A 13,029-nucleotide genomic window follows, 5' to 3' on the forward strand; every position below is an offset into this window, starting at 1 on the left:
TTAAACATCCACAGTTATTTATAAACTATAATATCCGTAAAGCTATTTATCTCCCTAGTGGCCCCTGCGGATTTATGCACCCTTATCATTGATATCACAAACCTTCGGAGAGCCAAAACGTGGGAATTGAACTTTCTATTCTTGGCTATTCTGTTATTAGGTTCATGGCCTTAGGTAAGGTACTGGTTCTGCGGACAAGGACCATGATGTCACTCGGCCGATGAACGCGAGTACATTCCTCGAGAACCTTGGACATCTAATCTCTGGATTCATCCAGAGGCGAACGATAAAGAAACAGCGCAACAAACACAAAAAACATCATCCTTCTCGCCGATGGATCCATCATATCGAACATTCTCCAAGTATGATCGAATCGAGCCCTCTCCAGCATTCCATCCGGACAGCGCCGAGATCATGACACACGTGTCGGCTCTTCTGTTCCCATGCCCTGTGCCTAAAGTTCTTCTTCGATGTGTCGACGCATTCTCGAATGCTTAGTGATCAAGAACTGATTTCGCCTGTTCCGGGGTAATGGTTCGTCCGGTCCTATCATTGAACCGGCTACTGATTGCCACCCACCGTTCTTTCTCCCATCCGGCCGCGATCTGATGTAGCAGAACGGCCTCTTGCCACGACAAGTCGCGATCGATATAAAGGACTCTCTTAGTCTCTAGGGACGAGCGGCTACCGACATAATCCATCTGCAACAAGCCGTCAATCATTCGACTTCTCACAAAATGGAGCCAGAACTCAAGGCTTTTCGACGGTTGTACCCACATCGCCCCCGGTGATCAACGGATCGGAGAAGGACACATTACGCGGAGCCTCCTCATCTCCCGACGGTCCCATGCTCGGAGGATTCTCGTAGAATTTCCTTCTGTAAGATCTCCCGTTCAGAGGCCGGTTCTGGTTGTTCTCGTAGCGGCCCAGATCGTCCCAGCGTCTTTTGAGTTCGGCGACTGGTCTGTGTCCAATGGCGATGGATATCGATTGCCATGGTGTATGACACGCTTTGAGTTCCTTGAGAAGTGCATCTTCTGCTGGAGTCCATCGGGTAGGTTTGGCTTCGATTGCCATTGGTGGTTCTCTGAAAAGAATCCTGGGATTCCTCCAGGATGACAGTAACGGAACTCGATAGCTTTTTCCGTCAATCAAGAAAACCGGCATGTTGTCTGGAAACCAACCGCAGCATCATAGGAGGTGCCATTGACTGATATCTCATTTCGTAACACTGGTGAAGCTGGCGACTTTCAAATATTCTCGGACAAGATGAAATAGGAAGTAACTATCTTGACACTTATTGCCCAAGTTATATACACTCCTTCCCAGAGTAATCAAGTGCTACCCAGGGCAGGAGTACTGAGGACGGTACTTCCTTCCCAAGTATCCGTAAGTAGGTAGGTTTGACCGATAATACGTAGGTGGGATATGGTAAATACGGCATCTGATACCAAACGGTTGTGGGGCTTTTTTACTTTCTTCTTTGTTCTTTTTTGTTTGATTATTTGCTTTTCCCCTGTATCCTTCTTATAAAAACATTGGACGAAGTGGTTTCACTGAGAAATCGGCGGTGTTGATATGTCACCGTCTCATATGCCATACATTTGCTGCCAACACGTATGTATACACTTGGTTCCAATGATCAACCAGATGGCGTGGACAACAGGGCAGCAAACGAATCTTACGTCCAATTAAGCTAGGATCACACCAACCGAAAGGTACTGATCAGACAAATAAAAGAAAGAAGCAATTGGAAAGCGAAAAACCATTGATACATTTCCGAAGCTTGCTTATGGGTTTCAAGGGATGTATACTCATAATCAACTATCGAGGTAAGGAATAATCATAAAAGTTGCTTGAAGCTAAAGAAAATAAGAGCTATTAATCCAAATTAATAAGAATTGAAACTTCCATAAATTTACCTAGACAGCTAGATGGTTTGTCTAATGCTCCTGAGGTCCTGTCCTGACACCTTGTTTAGCTGGTCCGTGCGTCTCGAAATTCCTCCGTAGATGGAAGAGAGACCACCTTGCGCGTCGGGTCGACGATCAACCATCAGGCCTCACCCTCCACCACTAATCGTCCCCTCAACTAAAAGGGATCCGGTACCGTTTTTGACCGAGAATAAACTTATCGGAACGACAAATACACCACCGCCATGCGATTCTCCGCAACAACGATCCTGATCACCGCGCTCGGGTGGATCACGGCCGCGACCGCACACACTATCCAGCTCAAAGCTCACTCCAGAGAATGCTTCCACGAGTCGCTGCACAAGGATGATCGGATGACGGTGACCTTCCAGGTCGGTGATCGGGAGTTTGGAGGGAGTGGGAACCTTGACGTGGACTTCTGGGTAAGGTCTCCTTGTGTTGTTTTGGTGGTGTTTCTGAGATTGGGGGGAGGGGGGCTTTCGTTATTTGAATACCCACGGACGAAAAGAGCTTCATGCATATAAGAGAAGGGGCTACATTTTGTCGGTTCAAACAGAATACTGACGTCTTATTTCTGTCTACAGGTCGAGGACCCCCGCGGACACCGCCAGTACTTCAAGCAAGCTATCTCCTCCGAAGACTACTCGTTCAACGCCCACTCCGACGGCCAATTCACCTACTGCTTCAGCAACGAGGGCTGGGCCTCCAACTCGAAGGAGGTTTCCTTCAACGTCCACGGCATCGTCTACGTCCCCGAATCGGAACTCGCACAGGATCCGCTGGAGACAGAAGGTAGGAAGACCGCCCTGAAACGGATGGGGTTTGTGCGTCAACGCTCCGGACCAAACTAACGGTATCATTTCTAGTCCGCCGGCTTTCCGAAGCCTTGGCCCAGGTCAAGGACGAGCAGTCTTATATCGTGATGAGGGAACGAGTCCACCGGAACACAGCGGAGAGCACCAACGCCCGGGTGAAGTGGTGGAGTATGTTCCAGCTGGCTGTGGTCATTGGCGAAGGAGTCTTCCAGGTGTGGTGGCTGAAGAGATTTTTCGAGGTAAATCCTTCCAGTGAACTCTGTAGTCGATTCGGAGTGCTCGCTAACGCTATCATCGTACAGGTCAAGCGCGTTGTCTGATGTACGTTCACTCGCCGGTCTTATAAAGCGGGCTGTCTCCTTTTTGGCTTGCAATGGGATTTCGTTCTAGCATTGAGAAATCATTGGGGCTCTAGGGTGTAAATGGAGAGGCTTTAATTATACGTCATGTACACAGTCACGAATGGATTAATCGAGCCATCTCATATTATGAACCTGTAGTGCAGATTGGTATATCATAGAACTATAATCCGAAAAGCCCACACAACAATATACAACTGAAAGGGAGAATTCTCTCGGTGGTACACGGAACCCACAACAAAATAAATAGCCCAGGTAGGTAGTATACAATCTAAAACCCAGAGCACGAACCGCCGGACCCCGCACAGCCACCAGCAAGTATCATCACGACACTCTTCGCATCTGTCGAGCTTCAGCAACTTCGAAATCGTACAATAAATTATTTAAGATCTATCAAGCCAAAATATCGACCTCAGTGGGAGCTCCCGCAACGCTGTTTAAACCTAGGTCGGCGTTGTAGCCAAGAGGTCACAAGACTACCATGGACCGAAATACATCTCTCGCGTCGGATATCGACGATCCGCTGTTCCGGATCTGCTGGCGACGTCAGTCGTGCGGGTGGTGCCTGGAGGGGGATGTTCCATGCAGTTGGTGCGCAGTGGTATGCCTTTCTTTTCTTCTTTTTCTTCTCTTTCCTTTCCTTTTTCCTTTTTCATCTTCCTTTCTTCTATTTCGGATCATTCACATGTACACTACCAAACCAACAAAAAACTAACAAAACAAAACAGACCTCAACCTGCGTCCCCAACCCCTCCCACTTCCCCATCCTCGCCCCCCTCTTTGACACAGGTATCTGCCCGCTCGGCCAAAAAGAGCGGTGGGAGCTGCGCGCGCCGCCCTTCGGATGCCACGTGAGCACGGTGACGTTCCTGAGCGTTGTTGTGGCTGTTCTAGGGACGGTATCTGCCATTGGGGCGGGGGTTCTTGCCGTGCGGCTGTGGAAGAAGAGATGGAGTAGTTGTTGGGAATGGGGGAAGCTGGGGGGGTCGTTTTATGGGAGTTCGGATGGGGGTGTGGGTGAGGGGGGTGATCTGGAGGGGAGGAGTCGGTATTGGGGGGAGGGTCGTGATGATGGGGAGAGGAGGCCGTTGCTTGCGGGGGGTAGTGTGTGTGTGTGTGTGTGTGTGTGTGTGTGTATGTAGTTTGCTGGGTGGTGGTGGGTGGGATTCCTGGCTGCGGATTATGTCTGTGTTTCCTATGTGGATGGTAATGGTATGTCTTGACTCCATTGAGATGTGTGATATTGACATAGACACCATATGAGGCTGGAGAGTAACAGAGCAAACTGCTAGCCGTGTACAACCTGTCCAACCCTATACTCAACAACGATAGGCTTTCCCTTTTCGACATTGAATCGTCCCTGGCCGACGAACACGCGGTTCTCCAACTCCTTGTAGCGTTCGTCGCCGGTCTGTATTGAGACAATTAGATATGATCTGTTGACGGGCGACTGGTAAAATAAGTAGTATACTTACTTCGAACGTAAAGTGTGTGACTGAAGGGAAACCAGAATATCAGCAATCGCAGCCTCATAGTGGAACGACAAAAGGAATCTAACGGACAGGAATTCCCAAAAGGCGTAGAGCCATCCGCAGCGGTACCACCGAAAACCGCCGCCTCCGCGGGGCCGAGCGTGATGACACCGGTATAGTTCAAGTAGAGCAGCTGTGCAAGGGACGGTTAGCAACTGCTTCCATAGTAAGATAGAAAAGAGAGACATGCCGCATCATCCTTTGTCCTAGAAGATAAGCCCACCACGTCAGTATCACAGATGACAATGGGATGTATTGCAATAGCACACTTACTTGAGAACGCCATGGGCGTTCAATCGCAGGTGTTTACCATCCGGATCCCCGTGGATGTAGTCATTGCCCACTCCGACGAACTCGGCATCGATAGGGAGGTTGAAACTCGAATCGCTCTTGACGGTGCCGCCGATCATGGGCTTGCGTTTTGGTATATGGTGAGATCATGTTCGTTTAGATTATGGGGAAGTTGTAAGGTGTGCTTACCACGACCTGGAGGCTGCCGGTACGAGACGCACTCCCTTTGTTTCCAATCAGTCAGTCCCATGGGCTTTGCATAATTGATGCACATCATGGAAGTGAGACTTACCAACAGGTAGTGAGGCATCGATATCGACCTGGAGATTAATGTCAGTATGTGGAATGTGCTTTCGTTTTCCGGCATGTCTGATCATGGCTGCGAGGGTACTTCTACCTACCTTGACCGTAAAGGCGGGTTGCAGCGAAGGGAACTCTGACATGATGCTTTTCCAATTGACTCGATATATAGAAGAGAGGATATAATGCTACTATACGACAAGAGTATTCGAATATTGATGGTTTGCAGGTGGAGAGTTCCAGTTATCAGAAGATGAAGTCATGGTTTCTAACCCCGCACTCGACGATGAGGGGGTGGCTCGCCTTATTCGACCAAGATAAATAGAGGCTACATTCAGATGGGCATCAATTCACTTTTATGCAGACTAGCCCGTGAATCTTTCCTTCTCTGCTTTCTGTCTTTAGCTTGGACTTTGGAGGAATATCTAAATGTTGTTGCGAACAGAGCCAGTGTCGGCATTGAAGCCGATATGCGCACAAGAGTGCCCATGGATGTTTCTTATGACCCATGCTGAGTGCTTATAGGTTCCGGTGTACATCCATCAGATAGTGTACGTGCCATTCATGTATTGGAAGTGTACATGTATAAATCTCCGAGCAGATCAGACACGGGCCTCACGAGGTCGGGGTAAGATTGTTGCCGAGCAACCAAGGGCTATATCCTTGGGATCTTCCGTTTGGTTATGGATATGAAGAGAGAGACATTCTTCAACCGAATCAAGACGGTCAAATGGCATGTCAAATAACAAAGCTACCTAGGTATTGTGAACTGTATCAATAGCACATGGATGTAGTTTTCGAGGATCTTTGTCTGGTAGAGGTTCAGTATATGATTACATACATGTACACCTGTATTGATATCCACCAAAGACTCTCAATTCAGAATATCCGCTAGTTAGATAGGTGTGCAGGCCAGCTTCACCATCAAACACCCATTAATGCAATTGAATCCCCGCCGCCCTAGCCAGAGGTAGGGTGGATGGTAAATGGCCGCATTATATGAGTCGCAACGATGGTCAGGGGCTCGAAATCTTTACAAATGTTTATGATCTGATAATTGAACTATAAGTTGGATTAATTAGGCAGCATTTTTCGTGCTAATCCTCCAGGGAAGGAAGCTAATCAAGCATGGGGGTGCGCTCACGGCTGAGCCCAAGGCTGTGACGCTGCCAGATCCCGTCTCCCAGTTTCCTAAATCCACAGATATTGTTTCCCAGCGACGACAACAACCGAGACCTTAGGCGTCCAGCAAATCGCCATGTCAAAGCTATTTATCGGGTGGGTGCAAATCGTTCGCTTTTTTGCTTCCGCGCCCATTGCTAACGGCGGCAGCGGCCTCGCCTGGCACACTGATGACGCAACTCTACGGCATGGGTTTGAGATATTTGGGGAGGTGCAGGAAGCTGTCAGTTGCCATTGCTATCGGCTAGATTGATGGATCAAGAGATTCTGATATGTGCTGCTTTGAGTAGGTTGTGGTGAAAGATCGCGACACGCTACGTAGTCGGGGGTTCGGGTTGGTTCGTTTTGCGCACGAGAGAGACGCCGTGGTGGCACAGCAGGCCATGAATAACAAAGAGTATGAGAGCTGGTCTGCATTAAATTCATAGAATTTCAATTGTTGCTGACAAAATCTCTCTCCCCATCAGGTTTGATGGCCGGGTGATCCGAGTCGGCCCCGCTTCGGACCGCCAGGACAGGTCCGGAGGCGAAGCATTTCACGGCCGTGGAGGTTATAACCGAAGTGAGATTGGGGTTGACGGAAGAAGCTACGGAGGGGGTTACGGAGGTTACGTGAGAGCTGTGCGGCTGGGTAATAGCAGCATCTCGTCCACGACTCCATCGAGTGATGAACCGGTATCCCCTTGGGCTGACCTTTCAGCCGTGCAAGAAAATGCTGGACTTCTGGATCACCGTTACCTTCCTATGCTAGGTATCCAATCCGTAATTATATAGGATCTCAAAGATCTGTATGGACTGATGATGATGATATAGGAGTAGGCCGGGGTGGTAGCTCTAGGGTCTCTGTCGAGGAGAGCGCGTCGGGCCCAGCTGCTCCTGATATCGGCCGGCTTCGAGAAGTGATCACGTTTGACTGGGAATTGCCATCACTGCTCCGGGAAATCTCTTCCAGTGCAAATGCGTATGCCAGGAGAGAGTCCGTTCTCGATGCAATCACTCTAGTGGCAAAGAGTGATTCGGTCGAGTTGATGACTTGCCGGCAGTACCTTGAGGGCTCTCACCCAGACATGGGGGTCAAGCTAGTGGGGATCTGCATCGATGCTCTGGGCTCTCCGGGTTATGTGTCTGGCAAGTAATTCCTCATCAAGTTGGGTTTTGCGTTCTGATACTGACGCGCAATCGCTAGTGGACCAAGATACGGTAATTGAGGCAACGCCCGACCGGCTGACTATCATGACTTCCAGGGAGGACCCTCAGTTCAAAGACATCGCGGTGTGGCTGTGTCTGACATTCCGTACGCCGAGAAACGGGGTCACAGTCATGGTTTCCACGGGCTCATTCAACGGTTCGAGGTTCACAATGAGTGAGACTCATATGCTGTCGTCCCCCGCATGTTGGTCTCAGCTATTTGAAAACGCAGTCGTCGTCGTAATGCCTGCTGAGGTCTTCCCTACAAATGGGCTATTGAAATTGAGCTTCGGGGCCTTGCTCCAGCTTGCAGCAGTGGAATACCCTGTAGAAATAGAGTCAGGATTGGTTCTCATGGGCTACTCGACCGCTTTGGTTCCGGTTGATATCAACGATCGCGGCCAGGTGATATGGCACCTTTGAGGTTGCTCCTGGAGAGCAGCAGCTCCGAAAATCCGAACTGCTGGCGACTCAAGGATCCTGGCTGCAGAGACAAACGCTGGAAGAGCTTCATACCGCAGAGGCCCTGCTAGGCTGGTGCGCATCGGCACAGGTCCGATTAGGGACGGACAGTCTCGAGGCCAATGTGGGCTGGTCGGACGCCAAGGTCAAGCCCACGACATGGCGCTGGAAGGGAGCCAATCTGCAGTTGCTAGCTCAGTCGGCGGCACCCATCCAGATTGGGGCCCAGGTTGGGTTTGCGTGGGAACGCGCTGTCAACACCGTCCGGTTCACGCCGGGAGGAAACTACACACGATGTCTGGCCAGTAGTATGCTGGAACAGGCCATTCTCTACGACGTCAGCGCCCAACGAGCGTGGCTCGTGCCCCTTCTCTCCATCTACCATCACATGTTATTGGTCTACCACTCCATGATGTCGCCGCCAGGTGACCGGCGACCGATCCCCGTCGCGATACCTTCTAATGGATCCGCGAGCTCGTTAGAGAGCCTGCGAGCCAACGGGGCGGTTGCGGTGGAGGGAGTCGGGGAAGACACGCTGACCGTGCGCGAGCTCATCATGGGATTTTCGATCAACTTTTCTATGACGACCCTGCAGCCGCCCAGGGGGTCCCGGATCTACGGCTATGAATTCATGGACTTGGTGGTAGGATCTCCACGAAGCGACCTGAAGACCATCATGGTGGAGCGACCCGGTCTGGGATGGGCGCCCCTGTTGAACGAGCTGCCCTGTCTTTTTTGCGCGGGGCTGGGAGATGCAATCGTGGGGACGAGGGCCAGCAAACTGGATTCTCCGTGCAACTACCTACCCGTCGGCCGGAACCTACTGGCATCGCCAGTCGAGACTATCCAGACGCTATGCCGGAAGCAAGGCAGCACCCTCACGAATGAACACAGGCGAATCACACGAGACTATGTACTCGCGCTGAGCGGGCAGCCGTTCATCCGGTGTGTCCACGGCGCAGGGACTTCGTCATGCTGGGACCACCCGGAAGAGTTCATACAGAAGATTCAGCGCGGTGCAGATGCGGACAGTGGTGAACAAGCTCGTGGGGAGACTGGCCCTCCTACCCGGGGAGCAGTAGTTTTAGGGAGTGTGGGAGGACAGGGCTTCCGCCGGGCTTATGAACTTTGGCGATGACCCTTTGTTTAGCAGTATGGACAATACAGCTTCTCAGTCATGTATGCAATGCAGTCAAATCTGTCAAATAGGAAGACTGCCATCTTGTCAAGGTATAGACCAGATTTTTTGATAAGCTCGTCTCCAGCGGCCGGAAAGAGGTTTCGACCCGTGCTGTACTGTACTGGTGATGCAACGCTGAGGCTAAACACTTCCGTAGAAGATGCATCGTAAGACCTCTGAGATCGGTACTACCCTGAACGAAGTTGAGAGATCAAAGCGTGCTCAACTGACTAGATCATCCACTGCCTCCTGGTAGTCGTGGCATTCCATCATCCACAAGGTCCTCGGTGATGTGCAGAGAAGGTGTCTTGGCTGGCGGAGAAACTGAATGATTGGATGGTCGTTGAGGATGGGTGTGGAAATATCGTGGAGTGGGAACCACGCCAATGAGCACGTGGAGCGCCTGGACAATCGGACAGGCTGAGATGCAGTTGTCTCCCTTGCATGATGTTGTGTAGGGGGGGGTTTGATGCCGGTTCGGTGATACTGCAGTAGCCACCAACCTACCTACTACACCATTCTGACCCTAATTAACTGCCCCACAATTCGAGTCGCAGTCGCAATAAATAAATACATTGCCTTTGACCGTGAAGAGAAAGACATTATTATTTCACAGTACCATGGTGTGGAGTCGTCTGCCATCAATTGTCGGGAGACCTTAACCTGATTGGAGAATTGTCAGCGCGTTCCACACGGTTGGGAGGTCACTAACTTAGGTGGTGACGTTGTTGTCTCGTGCTCTTCCGAAGCTACTTCTCCATTTTTAAACTGACGGTCAGTAACTTCGATATCGCACTGTTCACTCGGGAAAAAAAATGAAACGAATTCAAAACTAATTGTTTCCCTATTTTCGTTATCAGCAGTCGCTTCTTCTTCTATTCTAAATCGCATGTACCGATGTCTGCTTTATGATTGATATTATTGATCAAGGATAATCGCTCGTTCCCCGCTGTCGAGCTCTCCTTGGCACGAAAACTCCAATGATTCCGAATCCATTGCTCGCGGGCATTCTGTTTTTTGGCAGTGTATTTGCCAGTCCTCTGTCGGATCAACGCCCCTTGGGACATGAGGCTTTGTCCTCGAGCGCAGATGCAGATACCGCAAACTCTGCAGGGTCCCAGCGAGGACTGTCGGGCCGTTTTCTGCACATAACGGGTATGGACTATACCACATTCTTGATTTGTCAGGTCGCAACTCAGAGATCCCTTTGCTGATCAATTCAGATCTCCATCCGGATAGACTTTACAAAGATGGAGCTTCCACCTCGGAGCGTGTTTCCTGCCACCGCGGCGAAGGGCGCGCGGGGTATCTCGGCGCAGAAGGCACGGAATGCGACGCGCCCTTGGCCCTCATCGACGAGACATTTCGCTGGATTGAGAACAATCTGAAAGGAGAGATCGATTTTGTGATATGGACAGGGGATTCGGCTCGCCACGACAACGATTGGAAGAACCCTCGTACACCGGATGAGGTGATCTCCCTAAACAAATTCATCGCGGACAAGTTTCTCGACACCTTCAAGCACCCCGAAGCTCCGCGCACGCTTTCGATCCCCGTCATCCCCACGCTCGGAAACAACGACATCATGCCACACAATATTCTCGTGGACGGGCCAAATGAGTGGACGAAACGATATCTGAACGTCTGGACCAGGTTTATCCCCGAACACCAGCGCCATAGCTTCGTGGAAGGTGGCTGGTTCACCTCGGAAGTTATCCCCAATCAGCTGGCGGTCATCAGTCTGAATACCATGTACTTCTTCGACTCCAACTCCGCGGTCGACGGGTGCGCCGATAAGTCGGAACCAGGCTACGAACACATGGAGTGGCTGCGCGTACAGCTCAAAATACTACGCTCCCGTGGAATGAAGGCGATCTTGATTGGGCATGTGCCCCCGGCGAGGACGAGTTCCAAGCAGAATTGGGATGAGTCCTGCTGGCAAAAGTACACCCTGTGGGTGCATCAGTATCGTGATGTGATTGTCGGCAGTGCATATGGCCACATGAATCTCGATCACTTTATGTTCCAAGACAGTCGCAAGATTGACATCGTTGACGATTTTGGGGCTTCGTCGTCCGAAGTCCCTTCAGAAGAGCTTTCAGATAGGGTCGGTGTTCAGTCCCGTTCCGACTATCTTTCTAGTCTCCGAAAGGATTGGTCTAGGATGCCTTCCCCGCCAAACGATCTATCACTGATGGAAGACTTGATGGACGATTCACCTCCTGGGGGTGAGATCCTATCGCAGGGATCTAAGAAGAAGAGAAAGAAGTTCTTCAAGAAGATTGGGGGCCCGTGGGCCGAGAGATATAGTGTCTCATTGGTATCTCCCAGTCTGGTACCGAACTATTTTCCAACGTTGAGAGTTGTCGAATATAATATCACCGGCCTGGAAGGAGTGGCCACATGGGTAGAAAATTCCAGCAATTTGTCTCATGAAGTACGCTCTCATGAGACCGATGACTCTGCCGACGATGACTCTGCCGACGAAGGAACGCCGGAGAAGAATGGAAAGAAAAAAAAGAAGAAGCCAAATTTCAAAGTCCCTGAACCCCCATCGCCATCGGCACCCCCAGGACCAGCCTACTCAAACCAGCCATTAACATGGCTAAGTTACACTCAGTACTTCGCGAACCTGACTCGGATCTACGATGAAATGGCCGAGTTCAAGAGTTCAACCAACACCACCAACCAGGCCATGGAGGAATCCGACGAAACAATCATGAAGAACCTTTTCTCATTCGAGGTCGAATACGACACAAAGGATCGTATATACAAGATGGACGATCTCACGGTGCGCAGCTTCTTCAAGCTGGCTACTCGGGCTGCGGACAATTTCGCAGCCAGTAGCGAGGGGGCTGGTGATGATGACGATGACGATACCGTAACGAAGAAGAACCGAGTGTGGAGGGCTTTCTTGGAACGCGCTTTTGTGAAGTATATGTCCTATGATGAACTTTATGATATAGAATGAATTATGAGGGTGGAATGGGGCGGATTCTAGCGGACAGGCCGTGATCTGTCTGGAATCTATGAGGGATTATATACGCAGCTCCACTTGGAGGAATTAGGAATTTGGGGATGGACATGATAGCCTTGTATGTATTTAGCTTTGTTTAGATCCCAATTGGTTTAAAATCTATATGGAACTTAATTGTATATAAATTCCAAATAAATAGACAAGACTGGGGTCCTTAAATTTGAAGCAACAGTCATAATATCTTTTGCAGCCGAGTGAGATATTTTCTCCCTCTATTGCGACAAATACGCCAGAACAACAGCCACGTAAACTCATCACATAAACCACCAACAACATAGCCCAATCAAGCCATAGGAGGAACTTCTTCGTCCCACCATACCCTCTCGGCAAAACTTGAACATCCAAACTTTTGCTCGTAAATGGACAAGATCCCTTTGCAGAGGCGGGTTCGGTGGACGCCCAACTACCTTGTCAAAGGGTAGATACAGCTGCGTCGCAGTTGTAATATGCCCATTCATTTCAAATACTCCAGTAACGAATGTCGTGTTATTTGCTCGAGATAGCTTGAGGGATGCAGTACGACGTGCTAAAGAGGGAGAGCCCCTAAGAAAAGGCGGTTCTTGGTAGAGGATAGCTCCCATCGCTGTATGATAATTTCTGGATATACCCGGTTGATATTCAAAATGACGGCGATGTACACTGACACGGTATAGGTCTCAAATTACTCTCGAGCTTCAACAGCTACCTAGTTTTCGAGACGACTGTGATAACCCTACTTCTGCCACAAGACTCAGCTCTGTAGTCTTTGA

The 13,029-nt window shown here is 50.1% G+C and overlaps 5 protein-coding genes across 5 annotated transcripts; 3 read left to right on the forward strand and 2 right to left on the reverse strand.

Annotated features, from left to right (window-relative positions):
• Positions 1-494: 494 nt before the first annotated feature.
• Positions 495-1,167, reverse strand: P168DRAFT_278267 (SANT/Myb-like DNA-binding domain-containing protein; the record flags this gene model as incomplete). The annotated part of the gene is made up of 2 exons (XM_024835678.1): positions 495-701; positions 778-1,167. The coding sequence occupies 2 exons, from the start codon at positions 1,165-1,167 to the stop codon at positions 495-497; spliced, it is 597 nt and encodes a 198-aa protein (XP_024697299.1).
• Positions 1,168-2,040: 873 nt separating this feature from the next.
• Positions 2,041-3,225, forward strand: P168DRAFT_286780 (emp24/gp25L/p24 family protein). Its single transcript, XM_024836423.1, has 4 exons — positions 2,041-2,356; positions 2,519-2,726; positions 2,801-2,988; positions 3,052-3,225. The coding sequence occupies exons 1-4, from the start codon at positions 2,159-2,161 to the stop codon at positions 3,067-3,069; spliced, it is 612 nt and encodes a 203-aa protein (XP_024697300.1). The 5' UTR covers positions 2,041-2,158; the 3' UTR covers positions 3,070-3,225.
• A 1,100-nt stretch (positions 3,226-4,325) lies between these two features.
• Positions 4,326-5,491, reverse strand: P168DRAFT_323784 (DUF3237 domain-containing protein). The gene is made up of 8 exons (XM_024840733.1): positions 5,333-5,491; positions 5,224-5,251; positions 5,121-5,155; positions 4,914-5,053; positions 4,831-4,846; positions 4,671-4,773; positions 4,584-4,603; positions 4,326-4,519 (listed from the first exon to the last, which is right to left on the reverse strand). The coding sequence occupies exons 1-8, from the start codon at positions 5,372-5,374 to the stop codon at positions 4,397-4,399; spliced, it is 507 nt and encodes a 168-aa protein (XP_024697301.1). The 5' UTR covers positions 5,375-5,491; the 3' UTR covers positions 4,326-4,396.
• An 824-nt stretch (positions 5,492-6,315) lies between these two features.
• Positions 6,316-9,201, forward strand: P168DRAFT_301355 (RNA recognition motif domain-containing protein; the record flags this gene model as incomplete). Its single annotated transcript, XM_024838517.1, has 6 exons — positions 6,316-6,636; positions 6,704-6,810; positions 6,842-7,164; positions 7,227-7,545; positions 7,658-8,006; positions 8,047-9,201. The coding sequence occupies exons 1-6, from the start codon at positions 6,490-6,492 to the stop codon at positions 9,199-9,201; spliced, it is 2,400 nt and encodes a 799-aa protein (XP_024697302.1). The 5' UTR covers positions 6,316-6,489.
• A 1,022-nt stretch (positions 9,202-10,223) lies between these two features.
• Positions 10,224-12,214, forward strand: P168DRAFT_294619 (endopolyphosphatase; the record flags this gene model as incomplete). Its single annotated transcript, XM_024837968.1, has 2 exons — positions 10,224-10,398; positions 10,467-12,214. 2 exons carry the CDS (start codon positions 10,224-10,226, stop codon positions 12,212-12,214), a joined length of 1,923 nt encoding a protein of 640 aa, XP_024697303.1.
• Between the last annotated feature and the right edge of the window lie 815 nt (positions 12,215-13,029).

The sequence above is a fragment of the Aspergillus campestris genome (genome assembly GCF_002847485.1).
Source record: "Aspergillus campestris IBT 28561 chromosome Unknown P168scaffold_1, whole genome shotgun sequence".
Taxonomy (NCBI): domain Eukaryota; kingdom Fungi; phylum Ascomycota; class Eurotiomycetes; order Eurotiales; family Aspergillaceae; genus Aspergillus; species Aspergillus campestris.